Below are 17,473 nucleotides of genomic sequence, written 5' to 3'. Positions count from 1 at the left end.
AAATAACTTAGCACGATGGGAGAGTAACCTTGGGGGTGGACTTGTCACAGCGACCCGAGATGTTGGTCGTGACAGAGGTACCCCCAAACACGCCAGAATTATTTAAATGAAAGGCCTAAGTTTGAGCACAGTTTAAGAAGTAATTAATTGGTGTACTGGGTGTTCACGTGCATGGGAGGAAAGTTACCCAGACTCCAGTTTTTTAAAGTACCGACGTATATTTTTATCCAGAAGTTCATAGATCATAATGGAAACAAATGATAGCAAGATGTACAATGCTAAATACCCAGTACAAGAAAAATATAAGCCTTGCGTAACCTGAACATTAATTTTTACGAATGTTAGGCCTACCCAAACCGGAGCCAGGGACAGAACCAGTAGAATAAATTAAAACCTTAAAAACTGGAAACCAAGCTGCAGTAAGAGGATATTTTTTCTCCTCCGCTTTCCGTTTGTAGTACAGTTCGGGGTTCAATTAAAAAAAAAAAAAAAAAAAATGTCGATTTGCCAGCCTACCATGCATCAAAAACCTCGACTCGCGACATCCGAAGCTCAACACATCCTAAGGAACAAAGAAAAGTGAAATATCCTGAAGAAGAAGGGAGAAGAGACTTAAGCGACCTGGACCCGCGCGGGGTGGGAAACGGCCCTTGTGGCGGGAGGACATATGGGCCAAAATCGGTGGGTGGAGGGGGTGGCGCTCTATTCTCTCTCTTCCACCCTAGCCGTTCCCCATTGCCAGCAAAATAGGAATGAAGATGTGGATAAACTGAATAACGCGAGAGCGGATAGGCCGCGGTAGTTTGGCAGTAGGCCCATGTACGTAAAGATAATAAAAGTGTACGCAAGTGGTAGTGTACGTGTGTTTGTATGTGTGTGTGTGTGTGTGTGGGTGTGGGTGAGTGCGTGCTAGCAGCCCCTACCAACTGTGACGCACCCGCAAGGTCACGTTCAACGCCGGTTCCCCTCAAACACACACACACACACACATTTACGTACACCAGATGATTAACAAACATTTTTCCTTGAAAATCTTAAGTGTAGTAATACCGGTATGTATTCCCCACTTCAACTCTACTTCAAACGCTTACAACGGCCGCCTCCCATCAACGCACGCACGCACGCACTAACACACGTACACCAAATTATCAATAAACATTTTCTCTTGAGCTCCAATGTTTTGCGTGCGTTTATAACATTTCAATTTGCTCTTTTAACGCAATTTGTTTCCAATATTAACATCTACCGTTTCCCCATAATCCACAATCTTGCAGACTTAAAGAAAATAAATCTAAACATCACTTTGATAGTAGACCTATACTGGGATCTATTTATACAAACTCATGAAAAATAATTCCTTTACAATGCCGTATTAAGATTACGTAATTTTTAGACTAAGCACAGTTAAAGTAAAAAATTATTATTTTTTTCAAGCTGACGAATGGATACATTAGGTTATAAATATTATGAAATAAATGTTTGAGGGACAACACACCACCGACATACGGTACCGGCCATTTTGTCTGCCTGCCTCTCTCTCTCTCTCTCTCAAAGGAAGAGGGTGAATCGATAATCTGTACAGTACCTAACTTTATACGACCACACGTACCGTACCGTACTAGTACCTTACCTTAATAAGGTAATAATAACTATAACCATGATGTTAACTACACATTAAAATTTATATTAAATTATTTGGGATCAAGAGACAACCAAATCTAACAACAGCTAGACATATACCGTCACACAAAGATGAAGTTAGTAACAAGAAGGGGTTTGCGTTCGTATTGTATAGAAATATTTGGGTAATCAAGTGCTAAATAAAATCAGTATATCTAATGCCCCTATACCCAAAGACTGTTAAAGTTACAATGTCAATAACGGGGATTCATTTGCTGTTAGAGATAAGATACCGAGAGATAGCTATTATCGTGATCCCTCCCTCCTCTCACTCCCCTCCCTCCCTACGCCTCGCACTCTCCTCTCGCCGGGGGTGCATTTCTCACGGGGGGTAGGTACTTCACGGGGCAGTCTAAATACAACATCAATTAATAACATTCATCGGCGATTTATTAGGTTTTTCGGACTGCTATTCGCGTTTGTCTCAACTGTAATTTATAGCAACTTGACAAAGGGCACGATGGGGCAAACAATGGCAGCAGTTAATTTACTTCAAATGCCTGATTACCATGCAGAAACGTTGACCCTTTACAATGAAATCAATAATGCCTAAAGACAGTTGGCGTTGGCCGTGATGCCCGCGATATATATATATATATATATATATATATATATATATATATATATATATATATATACCATGTCACGCAGTTCACAAAACCAAAGTGAATATCTCTTTCCATTATTTCCATAGCGCTCAGTACCGCATATAATCGCTCAAGTGCAACATCAGTGCAATCATAACCCTTCCCTATTACTAAAGTTCCGTGAATGCTGACCAATGATTCCGATAAATGGAAATATTCCTGTCCTGGACTGTCTCCAGAAGTCCAGCATGTAATACATTTACTGCTTTACAATATATGGCTCTACGCTTCCATACAATAGTTTTGTCCACGTAGCTAAGACAGACAACTGTTGCCTTTGCATTAGACATATACATTTTTGCGTTAAAGCAGATGGTTTAACACTGGTACTAAATTTCTTACATATAGATTTCCATCACTTTTTTTTTTTTCCTTTCCGTGATCACATCTATGAAACAACACACTGAGTATTCCCGTGATCATAGCTATGAAACAACACACTGAGTATTCCCGTGATCATAGCTATGAAACAACACACTGAGTATTCCCGTGATCATAGCTATGAAACAACACACTGAGTATTCCCGTGATCATAGCTATGAAACAACACACTGAGTATTCCCGTCATCACAGCTATGAAACAACACTGAGTACAGCATAGGCCTACCTGGTTATTCAAAACTCATTACTTAGGACACTGACATGAATGTGTTTATTGGTTTTCTTCACTGTCGTTTTCATATGCAATTCTGTTAAACCAGCAGCTTTGCTAGGTACGCAAATTTGCTATTTCGTTCCACTAATCAACTTTACTTGCTATATACGCAATTTTTTCATTTCGTTCCACTATTCAACTTTGTTACGTACGCAAAGTTGCTATTTCATCCCACTATTCATCTTTATCTTATACAGGATTCACATTAAATTTTCCATAAATAAAATCTAGCAACTCGATAGAATGCTGTAGGCCTACTCATATTAAACAGTTTCGAACACTTCATACAGTAAGCTATGCTAATTATAAATTATTTACCATTCAGAACAATGAATGTTAACTACCAATGTAATTGTGTTAATTTTCTTGCGCCAATAGCTCTTATCAATCTCACACATGAAATCAAGTGTTACTACTTTAAAATGTTTATGATGTAAATGTTCGATAAAAGGAATGTTGCACAAATATTGCACAATCATTCTGGAAAATGATCACAATTAATATCACTATGTATCTGTACACTTCCCGTCATTATTGTGTCATATGTGATTAATGCAGTTGTGGGTATGTGTCAAAAGTCCATCAACCAGGTAAGGAAGGTGGAGTGAGAGCACCTGGGCAAGCGTGGGTAGGCCTATCTCAACACTCACCTCGCCATGTTCCTCGCATCTCCCCTCCGGTGTGTTCTCGGGTAGAAAATATATCCTGAGTGACACAAGAATCTGGCCTGAGGAGCGATCTTCCCATAGTAACTGAGCTTCTCCCACAGATATGATGTCCTCTTCCTCCCAAATCTTCACGAAGAAAAATTCACCCAAGGACAAAATTTTCTGTTTGCCATGTAGAGTGTATTTGAACGCTTTGTAGAATGTGTAATTCCCGTGGTGGCCACACGGCGACCCCACAAACTGAAAGAGAAGAGAGAGGATAAATGCGACAATTATCTAGGCACTTATCCTTGGCTTGGCGCGGGCTTCACACACGAGCCAAGCACAAACCTGCTCTGCATTATCTCCAGCCAAACCCCGCACCACCTTTTTACTCTTTTCTCCCGATTTATGGTTCAAATGCGCACAGATTTTTCACACAACACGGCTGGTATATTTAGACACACGCGGGTACCGGTTACGTACCTGTATCTTGTGATTAGTCATAGTAAAACGTGAATTATTTGCACAGTATCTCCCACACACGCCACTCACATCGTCTACTTTGTATTTACTATAATTACGTGACGTCACAGGTTGATCCCGCATGACGTCACTCAGGAGGCGGGGCTAAGACGCAAACTCAAGCCCTAAAATCCAACTCTTCTATAAAACTTCCATCTTAATATCTGCAAAATTGAACCCGCCAATTATTTTTCCACTCCTTTAGTAGTTCTGTACGGATTTTATTTATTTGAGTGTGATCTTACATTTATGAAAATTTTTAAACTAAGACAGTTATGAATATGTCTGGGTTCCAAAAGTTTAGCTTGCTGCATCAGCTGACGGTGTTTACAATCAACTCCAGGAAACCAGAACGTGTAAGGCATGTGTTGAAGGTACGGTATTTTATATCCCTGTGATTTACTGCTCCTTCAAATACCTGCATGCTTCGTATACTTATGCCACAGTCCCAGTTCCATCATTCTCTTCCTAGAGAATGATAAATTTTGCCTTTGTTAGAGAATATTGGTCCACTCAAATGTTTTATTCATTTCCTGGTTCACGATAGTCAAGGAAATATCGTGGTGTAAATACCTGATTGTTAACTTCGAGTGGGCCCTCAGGTCAATATTTAAATTTCAAGATATCATACTGTCGTGAAGAAATACAAAATGCATGTGGGTAGACTCGAGGTTGTTAGAATTTGCCCGTTACCTACCGGTACCGGGTAGCTCCAATGAATTGTTGCTAGGCTTTGGGATATTCTGGCATGAGCCTAAGCTATGTTTTGGAGAGATTTTTAGTAAAAATTTCCAGTTTAGTCTACCAGCTGGGCTGCTTTGGTGGTCAAATGATGCTTGCTGGGACAGTATAAACGGCTGATCTACGGTAATGAACAACTTTGGAGGGAAGTACGAAATCTTAGAGGACAATACTTATAGTGTCTGCATCAGATATTGTATATACATTCAGATGAGCAGCATCATATATTTGCCAACCTGTTCACCTGTTTCTGCATTAGGTGACCCTTCCATGGTTAAGTGCCAATTATGTTTGTATCCGGTGTTCTTTGTTTATATTTACCTCTGAGAGGGAAGCCACCTTGATGCTGACCAAGGCAGCTCCAGACCTCCCTTGGTGATGACCAGATTGGCACCCTCCGACTTGTTAGTTGATGACATCTCTCAGTTGGTGTCTGGACCTTGCAAGGACAAGAATATCGTCGTTCGACCAAGTGATGACGTCAGACACCAAGGTGAAGCGTCATCTTGCTCCAAAAATCTCTGCTAAAACATAGCTCTAGCCTTGTACTTATGTTTATAAATTTATTTGCTCATCATTCAGAAAAAACAAACAAGGCTGAAAGAACCATTACATCCAGAGTGAATTTGTAGGACACATTTGTTGTTTCTTTAATCAGTATGCAGCTTCAGGTATCCATGGAATCCAGAAATTTCCTACTTCCGGTTGGAGTGGCCCTAATGAGAGAGGACAGTGTTTTGAAACTCCCTGTACTGTTGTTTGCAGATGAAACTGTGTTCCTAAGTGAAGACAAAGGGAAGCTGCAAGGCTTGGTGGATGAGTTTGGGAGAGTGTGTAAGAAATGTAATCTAAATATGAATGTAGGGAAGAGTAAAGTTATGGTCTTTGAGAGAAGTGAAGTCGGTGAATGTACAATGAGGAGGAAATGGAAAATGTGAGTGCATTTAAGTATTTGGGTAGTGTGATGAGGTAGGATGAAAGTTCAGAGTGTGAAGTGCTTGAAAGAGTACAGCAAGGAAGAAACGTTGCTGGTTCCTTGAAAGCAGTGATAAGAAACTGGGGAGTGAAAAAGTTACTACATGACAATATTGTGATACCAACTCTAAAGTATGGAAGTGAAGCTTGGACCTTGTTGGAGGGACAGAAGTCAAGAGTGAGAGCAGTGGAAATGAGTTATTTGAGAGGAGCATGTGGAGTCACATGGAGAGACGGACTGACAAATGATGAAGTGAAGAAGTGTTGTGATGTGGGTGTGATTGGAAGGATTAGGAGAAACACATTGAGGTGGTGTGGCCATGTGGAGAGTGAGAGACTGATGTGGAGAGTATATATGAGTGAGGTGGAGGAGGGGAGGGGGAGGCCGAGGATGAGATGGAGGGATGGAGTGGAGAGGTATATGAGAGAGGGGTGTGTGAGCTGGGAGCAGGGCAGTGAAATGGCGGGGGACAGGGCGACATGGAGGCGATTTGTTTGTGGCCATGCCTTACGGGATTAAGGCATCCGGCAATAGATAGATACTGTAGATGTATATGTAAACTTTTTAAATTGGTTATACTCTGTTGCTTTCAAATGAATTCTTTATTAATGCCTGAAGACTTTTTTTTTTTTACCATATTAAAATGCAAAAAAAAAAATAAAGAAAGAAAGAAAATGACCTCATTCTTCAAGTTCATAGCTTCCATTCCTTTTGCACTGAGTTTATTATGGTATAGCAAGTGCATTTTGCAGTGGTGTAGGTTTAATCAGTTTTGTTGGAACATGTCACAAGTTTCTTTGGCAGGTAGGTCAGCTGTTTGGCCACCAAGCTAAAGTTGGGTATTATGTACTGAGTAGGTTTTGTTTAACCCCAATTTTTTTTTTTTTTTTGGGGGGGGGAGCAATTTTTGTCACTCATTATATCCAGCTGGGTGCAAGATTTATGAAACTGACCGGCAAATCTTAATTTTCAGGACTTACCGTAATGCTGGAGGAGATGGAAAAATCAGTAAGACAGAGAAGATAAAAAAAAAAAAATCATGAAGATAACTGTATGGAGTGTCCTGAGTGGCAAGGTTTCAGGCCACCTTGTCATTAACATCCCTGCAACACACACCATTCGAAAAGTTCTCAGCACCTATTGTAATTATAAGGTATATGCAGTTTTATTTTATTTTATAAGTTGAAAGGCAACATATTTGATGGTGGTGCAAAAAAGGGAAACTTTAACCGGTACTTGCTGGCAGTGACGTGCAATTTTGTTAATTCAGAGATACTGTACAGTATATACAGTACTGCACAGTACTTGTGTAGGATTAGGTACTGGTAACTCCTTTACTGTGGGATATTTTCTCAGATGAATATCATTTGTTGGTAGAAAGAAAGGATGATATGGTTATTGGAGTTTGTTTATGCATAAAATGTCTTAGGCTATCCAGGCTGGTTGAAATAATCTGGAGGTGGCAGGAATAAATTACAAAAGGTGGATTGGATGGGAGATGGATGGATGGTATTGTATGGAAGAGGTGAAGTCAGCCATTTCCCTTAAGAAGCTAATCCTTTATTTTGGCACTGCTGGAAGGTCTGTGGCCATGATTATTGTGTCAGAAGGGTAATGTTTGTAAAATAGATATTGGTGTCAGCTTAAGACTGGAGAATGAGATTGGTTTCAAATATGTTGTATATAGAGGCAAGCAAGGAGAAAGGGTTATTTACTTGTATGTCAGAGTTGACATAGGAGGTACATTCTTCAAATGTGTAGAGGAATTTTATTACTAGGTGATGTGATCTGTGGTGGGGAGGTAGGAGAGAGCTGAATATAACTTCATTGCCAGGATTAGGAATGGATGGAAGAAGTAGCTTTAGAGAACTGTTAATTCTCTTAGCATTTGGGGAACTTTCTCATCATACATATAGGGAAAATTGTTTGCTGCATGAGTCAGCCATGTAATACTTTATGGTATGGAAAGTTGGGCAGCAATGGAAGATGACATCTATAGGTTGGAGCATAGCCTATAGAGATGAGGATGGTCAGATAGATGTGCAGTGCATCTGAGTGACAAAAGCTGTGAATGACAGAACTAGGAAAGATCAGCTGAGAATTGAATGCATTGTTTATGAAATACATCAGGGGAGATTGAGGTGGTTTAGACATGTGGAGAGAATAGATTATGAAAAAGGGTGAAAAGGTATGGTGTGTGCTTGTGGAGGGTAGCTAGAGTACCAAGTGGTGTACCTAAGAAGAACTAGGATTAGATCCTACTAAATTATCTGAGGGTTAAGCGACTGAACAGAGATGCTGCCAGAGATTGAATAGCATGGAGAGCCACTGTTAGGTGAATAAGGCTGACATGCAAACCATGTTGGGGTGAAAGGGACTAACAACCAATACAGTACATTAAAGTACCAGTACTGTAACTAGATTTGGAAAGGGCAGTACCCTTCCTTAGAGTGTTTGAGGTTGATGAAAACTTTTCCACTTTTACACCTTGTGACAACTCCAGAATGAGAATCTGCCCTGTGTTTACTGCTGCTGCTCCTTTTGTTTTTTCAGGGAGTCTCTCAGTCTGACGGTTATGTAATACGGAGTCGAGACAACCTTGTTCTCAACCCAAACAAGACGCTGAAGCAGACCGGAGTTCAAGAAGGGGACACACTTACACTTGGACTCATAGGTATGGCATGGTAAAGAGTAAGCTGTTTGATTTATAGATCCTCGGTACCTACAACATGGGCAAGGGGGAGGGGAGACTTGGTTTTTGGCATCATACTGTGAAAGACAGTGCCAGGTACTGTATTGATCATAGTTTTCCAACAGCTTTTGGTGGTTTTATATATTTTCTGTTGTTTTACGGTATTAATTAAGATATCAACAGCATGGTGTGTTGTTAGAATGAGCTGAATAATTGTCTTATAAAAACAACTGTAGCAGAGCAACTTCAGCCTACAATCCACTGGGTTCATATTTATATGAACTTAGAACCACAACAACAAAGACTGGTAGATGGCAAGTTAGTTTATAAGCATTAGCTACAGTGCATAAAGTATAGATTTCTAACATATTGTGTACTCTCTTGTCATTTAGTTTTGTATGAAAAAGAAACTGAAAATTACTTCCATCTTATGAATGCATATTGAATTGCTAATAGTCCTTAATGTGTGTACTGTATGCATAACAGAGGATGAGCACCAGGCCTTTGCATATGGCAGCTGGTGGATTGTGATGTTAGCCTCCTTCATCATTGGTATAATAGGACTCATCATAGCTTGCTGGATCTTCTTGCAGCCTGTACAACCTCCACTGAAAGTAAGTCACTTGTCTAAAACATTTTGTGTATACAGTAGATTTTGTTACATTAGGAGATAATACATATTCTCAGCATAAACTTTTATGCAGAGGGTTTCCATAAACCTGTAATTTTGATTGCAATGAATATATAGCTAGAAGATTAAGGTTGCAGTTAGCCCTCATTGAACACAAATTTCTGAACCACAACTTTACATGTACCATATGCAAAAAATTTAGTGAAGTACTGTATATGTTTTCCTTTAGTATGGCAAGATAATGAAATGCATGCAATCTTCAGTTTACAGCTCACTCCCTACACACATTATAATCTCCTTGTGCTGCCACAGTCAAAATTTTGCATACCAAGAAGTTACATGGAGAGAAGGGAAGAATTGACTTCTTTGTTGCCTGGGATTTATAAGAAGTAGTAACTCTTACATATCATCTCTTAACTGGAAGGTATGGTTGGGATACTGACAACGATTACCACACACTCAACAAGTCTGGACTTCTCGCTTAAAAGGCATGTTTAACCTGTGTTCAAGTAAAAATGTATGCCATACACCGGAGCTGAAACTGTGATTGAGGTTGTTGCTATCACCAGCAGCCTGGAGACATCTTTTCCAAGCTGAATAAAATAATAGGGTATCAGTTAGAATGAATATCAAGACATCTGTGGCAGATATGGGCATGATTATTTAAAATGATTATGATTTGATTTTGATTATTGTCCTGAATATTTTTGTGATTATGATTGTGGTAGGTGGGGGCGCCCACCATCCACTCACTTGATGTAGTGCTGCTCTTGGGTGTCTGCCCTTTCCTCTCCATCCTTCTTTCCTTCCATTCTCTTCTGTCTTTCTTTCCTTGTCCTTCTGCCTACGGGTGACTTTACACTCCCTCTTCTGTCTTTCTTTCCTTCATTCTTTCCACTTCCTTCAGCCTGTGGGTGACTCTACACTGAGTGACAAGCCAAATGGTTTCCTGTGCACCAGGAAACCATGTACTATGCTGGGTGGTAACCATATAACCAAATTTTGGCACCTGGTGGTTTAGTGGGTAATTATTGCGCTCCAGTTGGATTGAGCCGGTGAAGGTTTATATCCAAGGGGTGGTTGGGGTTGATTGTTCATGTAATGCCACTCAGGGATGAGTGAGGCTGGTCACTCTCATCTTAAATGTCGGGACCAACTGCCTAGCCCCGGGCTCCTACGCTTCTCATGGGGCAATGTAGGACTGGATGATGGATGGATGGATGGATGATTTGATTAGGATTAATTCATTTTATTTTTTCTGATTATGAGTTGATTATGATTATTATATTTTATTATTTTTGATTATGATTAGATTTTTCTTAAACTTTTATGATTATGATTAAATTATGATTATAATCATATTAATATTGTGATTACTGTATTTGTTAAATTTAAGATCATATTATGATAGTGATTATGATTTAGGTTACTTTTTATGGAGATAATAAATTTTTCAAAAAGTATTTTAGTGGTAATTCATGAGATCAGTGGTAGCAATGCATACTATATAGTCCTCCATAACTGCTTATTCAGCTTTCTTTTTATTAAAATAATGACCATTTTAAATCAATTTTCAACTCGTGTAATAAAAAAAATACAAATTGTAAGGTTTCATTAGTTATGGTAACACCATTACTGTTGAAAAACGTCAGATCCTACAAATGTGCATCATATAACCTAAATGCACTAACTAAAAAATATTTTATGCTCAAACTAAAGATACTTCAGTCTGTGAATAAAAAAAAAAAATAACACCAAAAAACATACTGATATGATGGTATCACACATAAAACAAAATATAAAAATGGTTTAATTTAAAACTAAGTTTGGATTCATATCCTCACTGACAGTTTTAAAAAGTTCATAACTGAATATGCTTGTTGCATTTGATAAACATCAGCTCCTCAAAGCAGACATTAGTCATTCTGCATCACTCAACTGGTGCTGAAGATGCAGGGATGCACAGATAGCAGAGGGCTAATTTTGTGAGTTCTGGGAATGTCACTTGATTCTGTTGCCAGAAGAGAAGGGGATCAGTTTCATGATCTGCTGTTGGCTGACACAGATAAGATTCTACTCTTGATTGAAATGATGATTATGATCATGAAGGCACTGAAGGGCTGCTTGATGGGACCATGAACCTGAACAGCTTACGCCTCTTTTTGGGTGCGGCTCCTGGGGCGGCCGCGTCATTGGTCTCACTAGAATCACTGGAAGCAATTTCAACTGCTTTTGAGTTCAGAAGAGCTTTCACCACCATAACTTCGTCTGCAGAACACTAGTCCATCTTGAAACGTGGATCTAGAAGGGAAGCCAGCTGAAAAATCTCTATGTCTTCATGGATGCTCAACCTCCTGTCAGTAGAGTTCACGAGAGTGGTAACCATCTTTGACTTATACACAAGTGATAGTTGTTGAAGTTCAGCCTTCAGTCCATGAATACATGGAATAATCTTACTTGATGTTACAGTATTCTCTCCTTGGCATTCTAGAGTTGCTACCTCAAAAGGTGTTTGGATGTCAGTTATTTCTGTGATGAGATTAAGATCGTATTTGTTCAGCTTTCCAGGGTAGTCCAGCTGATCAAGCTTTACTGGGTCAATACTGAGAACAGAATGAAGCATTTTATTACTGCTGTTCCATCTGCCAGAGTTCATGGCTTGGGGTCTGCATTCACCTTCAAGAATGTTCAAAGCACGAGCAGAGTGGCGAATGTGGGATACGAGACGAGAGGCTTTTCCATTGACCTCTGATACAGGTCCAGTTTCCTCCAGGCCATCCTTCACATTATTTTGTAAGTTGTGAAGAAAATAGAAAACATGCTAAGGCAAGAGCTCCTTTATCTTCTCGTTATTTGCTTGTACGCCAAGGGCATCCTCTTCATCCTCATTGTCACTGACAGAATCTTGAGCGGTATCTTGATCATCAGTGCCAGGAAGTGTCACAAAAGCTTTCAGCGTATCACTGGCACTGTCTGTATCAACTGTGAGGATCTTATTTTTAGTGTTAAAGCTTGTAATGATTTTGTATGGGTATGGATGTTTGAAGTTCAACGAACATTGCCACCAACTAGCTTGTAACAGTGCTTACACTTTAACTTCACTCGACTGTTGGGATCTGCTGTAGATGACCCATGAAAGTGGTCAGGTATAACCAGTGGGCCCATGGTAACAGTCAACAGAAGTGTCTGCTCAGTTAAGTGTCTGAGACTGGAGTGGCGAGTGGGAGTGAATACTGAGGTAACTAGCCAGCTGCCAGCCTTATAACAGGCTGACATGTATAAACATGTAGAATGGTACCATGCCTACTAAGCATGCTGGAACATGTATGTGACGTGAATGGCAGCACTGGCTGGTGTATCAAGGAGAAACTGTAAGAGAGTAACATTGTTACATGGAAATTAAGAAATACTGTAATCACAATAATCATATTTTAATCAATGATTATTGCTTGAAAATTTTTGATTATGATTTGATTATGATTTTAACTATGGTGTAAATTTTGATTAGATTAGATTAATGATTATATAACTTACCAAGAAATTGATTATGATTTGATTATGAATACATAATCGCAGCCATGGATTATGATTTTTTTATTAATAATCATAATCATGCCCATGTCTGCTGTGGCTGGAGGGTTTTGTGAAAAAAAAAAAGAGAGGCTCTATCTTTTCTTTTGTGTGATATACTTTTTACATATGGTACTGTGATAGGTAGTAGGTGTACAGTTTACATACCTTTCCCTATTCAAAGGAGAGAAGAAAAGATCAGAATGACAGTGATGACGATTCATTAAAAGTGGAATATAACACAATTACCTGCTTGTGGGATTCTCATAATCCTTACCTCTCACCTGTACCTAATTTCCATCTGTACTGTATGTGAAACATAAGCCTACCACTATATTTTTCTTTCAGTTTGGGATAGTCATTGATGCTGGTTCATCTCACAGTGAAGTGTTCTTGTTTACCTGGAATGGGGAGAAGCCACTGGGAACAGCAGATGTGGAACTGTATCACCAATGCCTTATTGTGGGTAAGTCAGTTCATTCATTTGTATCCATCTTCTACGTCTTTTTTTTTCCCTCATACCATATTGTAGTAGTCAGTTAGACTTCAAAACAAAAGTAACATGAAAGATGGCTGTTTACAACAAGGACTTACTGCATAGTATTATGTTCAGAGTGACTGGATTTAACCCCTTCAGGAAGAGGACTTCTTTTTTATGGTACTTTATTCTTGCATTCTCCATACAAGTACAGTATTCCCTAGAGCAGTTTTTTTAATTTTAGGGTTTAGATATAACCCTTATTATCCCTTTCATTGTAAGAGGTCTTTCCAGAGCTTAATAGAGAATCAGATCAGTGGATATAGCATTTATATATATATATATATATATATATATATATATATATATATATATATATATATATACAGTGGAAGATGTATGTAGACTGAAGCAGTTAAACAATATCCCAGCAAACAGTGGGATGCACAGGCGGTCTGAGGGGCAGGCTCTTAACTAAAAGAAAAATAATAAAATAAAAGGGTGGAGGGGGCACCACATCCCCTGCAGAACTACCTGACGATGATGGATTACAGGACATCTTGTAACCAGGAGGATAGAGGGGCAGGGGCTTAGTCCTTTTCAGTCTCACCTCTGCATGCCCATGAACAATGCTGCTTTGATTGAATTACGACCTTACAGTCCATCCCACCTGCTCATGTGTATATACAGTACTGTACTCCCCAACCCTTTCCTGCTTAAGTTTATTCTTCCTGCTTTCATATACTGTACAGTGTGGTACCTGTAATATAGATTGCCTTTATATTAGCACACTGAGTTAACTGTGTTCACAGTTACTTCTGGAAAGGTTAGAAATTTCACATGGTATATAAATGCACCTCATACCAGAGCGGGTCATATATGTTGGCAGATTCATCCAACTTGATCCTAGGGTGGGAACAGAGCACTGGATGATTATCATGATCATGATTCACATTTCATCTTGCCAGCAGTCTCATTGTTCACAGAATAGGGATACCAAAACAGGACAGTTGGGTGACACTGACCTCCATGAAAGCAAGACAAAGTGAATCTTTAAATTTTAATCTGTAGGATTAAGGTAACATCATCATTGTTGTCCTTGCCCGAATTCTCATTAATGAATGGGGTTGTGGGCAAGATCAGGAAATAGTAATGGGATAGTTTGGAGGTAGGAGAACAATCCACATAGTGCCCATTGCATCAGCAGCCCAAACTGCCCTAAATACTTTACTGTACATTAAAACTTTCTTACATTTTGTCATATAGGTGTAATACCACTGTATCACTTGTGAAGCCATCTGTTACTCCCATTTTACACAGCTAATGATTGAATATGGTAAATGAAAATATGAGGAAATGAGGAGAGCTGTATGGAAGTTGAGGAAGTTTAAGAATGGACAGAGTGTCAGGGCTACAGGGCTATAGCCTGATAAGTTCCCCCCCTCCCCTCCCCCCCCACACACACAGGCATTGGAGAATGCCAAGGGTTAGTTACAGTATGTCAGACAAAAACTCCAGTGTATGGTTGCCTTGATAGCCTATGGTCCTGTTCTTTCCCTGACCTGTTATTCCCCATTTTATTCTTACTCTTCCTCTCCCTGATTCATATAGCTACCTTTCCTACAACAAGGTCTTTGGTTCATAGAGGGCTGAGTCTGTTGGTAGAATGTCCTTACGAGGGTGTAGCCTACTGGTAACATGTTCATGACATCACTCTTTTGCTGTGCATGAGGTCTGCTCAGAAAGTGTCCAACCTTAGGCTTTAAAAAAAATAAATAGCTAACCTGTTGAGCTAGGACACTAATCCCCCTCTAAGTAGGCCCCTTCTGACTCGACACACATAGCCTAGCATTCTTTCCACTGCCTGAATCATTTTTCAAAGTCGGGTTTTTAGTATCTCCAACAGGTGCTTCATTGCATTTGTCATGATCTCTTCTCTCGTCTCAAATCGGGAACCCTTCAATAGAGTTTTGAGCTTGGGGAATAACCAAAAGTCACATGGAGCCATGTCTGGAGAGTAGGGAGTGTGCCGGACTTTGGGGATGTTGTGCTTGGCTAAAAATTCTTGAATCAGTTGAGAAGAATGGGCAGAGATGTTGTCATGGTGCAGCTTGCAACTTCCTGCATTCCAAAGGTCTGGTCTCATCCTCCAAACTACGTCATGAAGACAACGGATTACATCAAGGTAGTAATGTTTGTTGACAGTCTGAAATTCTGGTGTGTATTCATGATGCACAACACCACGGTAAAAAAAAACCTGTCAACATGCGAGTGCATTTCACCTGTGGACCTGTCCTGCTTGTTTTGGCCATGGTGACTCTGCATGCTTCCACTGGGACAACTGTGCTTTGGTTATACCGAAGTATCAACTCCAGTGATAACAGTCCTCAGAAAGTCTGGATCATGATTAACACACTCCAACATGTCTTGAGCAATGTTTATCTGAGAGAAGAGATCACGACGAATGTGACAAAGCACTTGCAGAAGATACTGAAAACAGACTTTGAAAAATGTTTCAGGCAGTGGAAAGAATGCTGGGCTACGTGTGGAAAGTCAGAAGGGGTCTACTCTGAGAGGGATTAGTCCTACTCAATGGGTTACCTATTTATTTTTTCAGAACCTAAGATCGGATACTTTCTGAACAGACCTCGTATGTGTCACATCTCATGATGACCAATCAATACACTCTTAAATTTTTTTGACCACTTAAAGTTCATATATAGATCCACCCTGCTTCCCCTCTCATTTCCCCTCAGAGGAAGGTTAGATTTCTCATAGCCTTCACACAAGGAGGTGTATTAAGTGTCTCGGTATGTGAGCAATCAAGCCTTATGTGTACTGAGCTGAGGACCAGGTCACATGAGTGTAACTGCATACCTGCCCTCTGCCCCAGGTGCTATTAGCAAAGTACCATCCATCCATCCAATCCTATGTCGCCCCATGAGGAGCGCAGGAACCCAGGGCTGGGCAAGTTGGTCCTGACATTTAAGATGAGAGTGACCAGCCTCACTCATCCCTGAGTAGCATTATGTGAGCAGTAAATCCCAACCACCCGTTGGATTTAAACCTACACAGGCACAATCCAATTGGAGCACTTTAATTACCCACTAAACTATCGGGTGCCACAATTTGGTTATTTGGTTACCGCCCAGCGTAGTAAATGGTTTCCTGGTGTACAGGAAACCATTAGGCTTATCACTCAGTGTAGAATTACCCACAGGCAGAAGGAAGAAGAAAGAATGAAGGAAAGAAAGACAGAAGAGGGAGTGTAAAGGCACCCATAGGCAGAAGAAAGAGGAAAGAGTGAAGGAAAGAAAGACAGAAGAGGAAGGGTGGAAGGGAGAAAAGGGCAGACACCCAAAGCAGCACTACGTCAAGTGAGTGGATGGTGAGTGCCCCCACCTACCACATACCCATAGTAATCAATTCATAGAGGCAATGTGGTCCCAGTGGTGATTCCGGGCTGACTGTATCTGTCTTCACCAGCACTTATAAAGAGTCGTGTGGCAGAAATTAGTGCCAAGGAATTAGGCCTAGTAGTGCAGTGCAGTGATAATAATGGGGGTCTGTTAAATGCTGGGTGGCCATTAAGAATACCATTGTGTTTCCTCTTGCATCCAATTTCTTTTGTGGTGTGAAAGATTAATGAATGGGAATCTCACTACTTTGTGCACCTTGAAAACAAAGTTGTGGTGTAATTAATGGCTATCCCAATAAACTTGCAACTATCTTCCTTAATGTTCATTCCCTACACAGAGCATAATTATGGATGGTTGAGCTATGTGTATAGATGTACAAGACAAAAGTTGCACCCCCTTTTTTATTAGGTAGTTAACAAAATGGTGGTTTAATGGGTAATTATTGCGCTCCAATCGGATTGAGCCAGTGAAGGTTTATATCCAAGGGTTGGTTGGGGTTGATTGCTCATGTAATGCCACTCAGGGATGAGTGAGGCTGGTCACTCTCATCTTAAATGTCGAGACCAACTGCCTAGCCCCGGGCTCCTACGCTTCTCATGGGGCAATGTAGGATTGGATGATGGATGGATGGATGAAGTTAACAAAATGATTCTTTTCTAAAGGTGTATAAAATGGTGAAGAAAGCTGTGAAGTGGCTGAAAAATGGGAAAGCAGCTGGGGTTGATGAGGTGTATGCAGAGATGATTAAGTGTAGTGGGGAGGGTGGAATGAAGTGCTTGTTGGAGATATGTAAGAAGGCATGGATGAGTGAA

At 40.1% G+C, this 17,473-nt stretch overlaps 2 protein-coding genes across 4 annotated transcripts in view; one reads left to right on the top strand and one right to left on the bottom strand.

Moving 5' to 3' along the window:
* The window catches only part of LOC145410224 (uncharacterized), a 323,971-nt gene extending 319,791 nt beyond the window's left edge, over positions 1–4,180 (bottom strand). For all 3 annotated transcript variants that reach the window (XM_080280443.1, XM_080280445.1, XM_080280444.1), the window contains exons 1-2: positions 4,116–4,180; positions 3,633–3,890 (exon numbers count right to left, since the gene is read on the bottom strand). In XM_080280443.1, coding sequence (XP_080136569.1) covers positions 3,633–3,890; positions 4,116–4,136 — 279 coding nt within the window. In that variant the 5' untranslated portion in view covers positions 4,137–4,180. The remainder of the gene's footprint in view (positions 1–3,632; positions 3,891–4,115) is intronic.
* A 293-nt stretch (positions 4,181–4,473) lies between these two features.
* The window catches only part of LOC145410225 (ectonucleoside triphosphate diphosphohydrolase 1-like), a 37,884-nt gene continuing 24,884 nt past the window's right edge, over positions 4,474–17,473 (top strand). The window contains exons 1-5 of the mRNA XM_080280446.1: positions 4,474–4,528; positions 6,845–7,024; positions 8,425–8,545; positions 9,050–9,177; positions 13,113–13,230. Of these exons, the coding sequence (XP_080136572.1) occupies positions 6,911–7,024; positions 8,425–8,545; positions 9,050–9,177; positions 13,113–13,230 (481 nt within the window). The 5' untranslated portion in view covers positions 4,474–4,528; positions 6,845–6,910. The remainder of the gene's footprint in view (positions 4,529–6,844; positions 7,025–8,424; positions 8,546–9,049; positions 9,178–13,112; positions 13,231–17,473) is intronic.

This window comes from Coenobita brevimanus, chromosome 84 (assembly GCF_032717465.1).
Source record: "Coenobita brevimanus isolate Jiangsu-jjx chromosome 84, ASM3271746v2, whole genome shotgun sequence".
NCBI lineage: Eukaryota > Metazoa > Arthropoda > Malacostraca > Decapoda > Coenobitidae > Coenobita > Coenobita brevimanus.
Note: the sequence above shows the minus strand (reverse complement) of the source record. Positions and strands in the feature narration are given on the sequence as shown.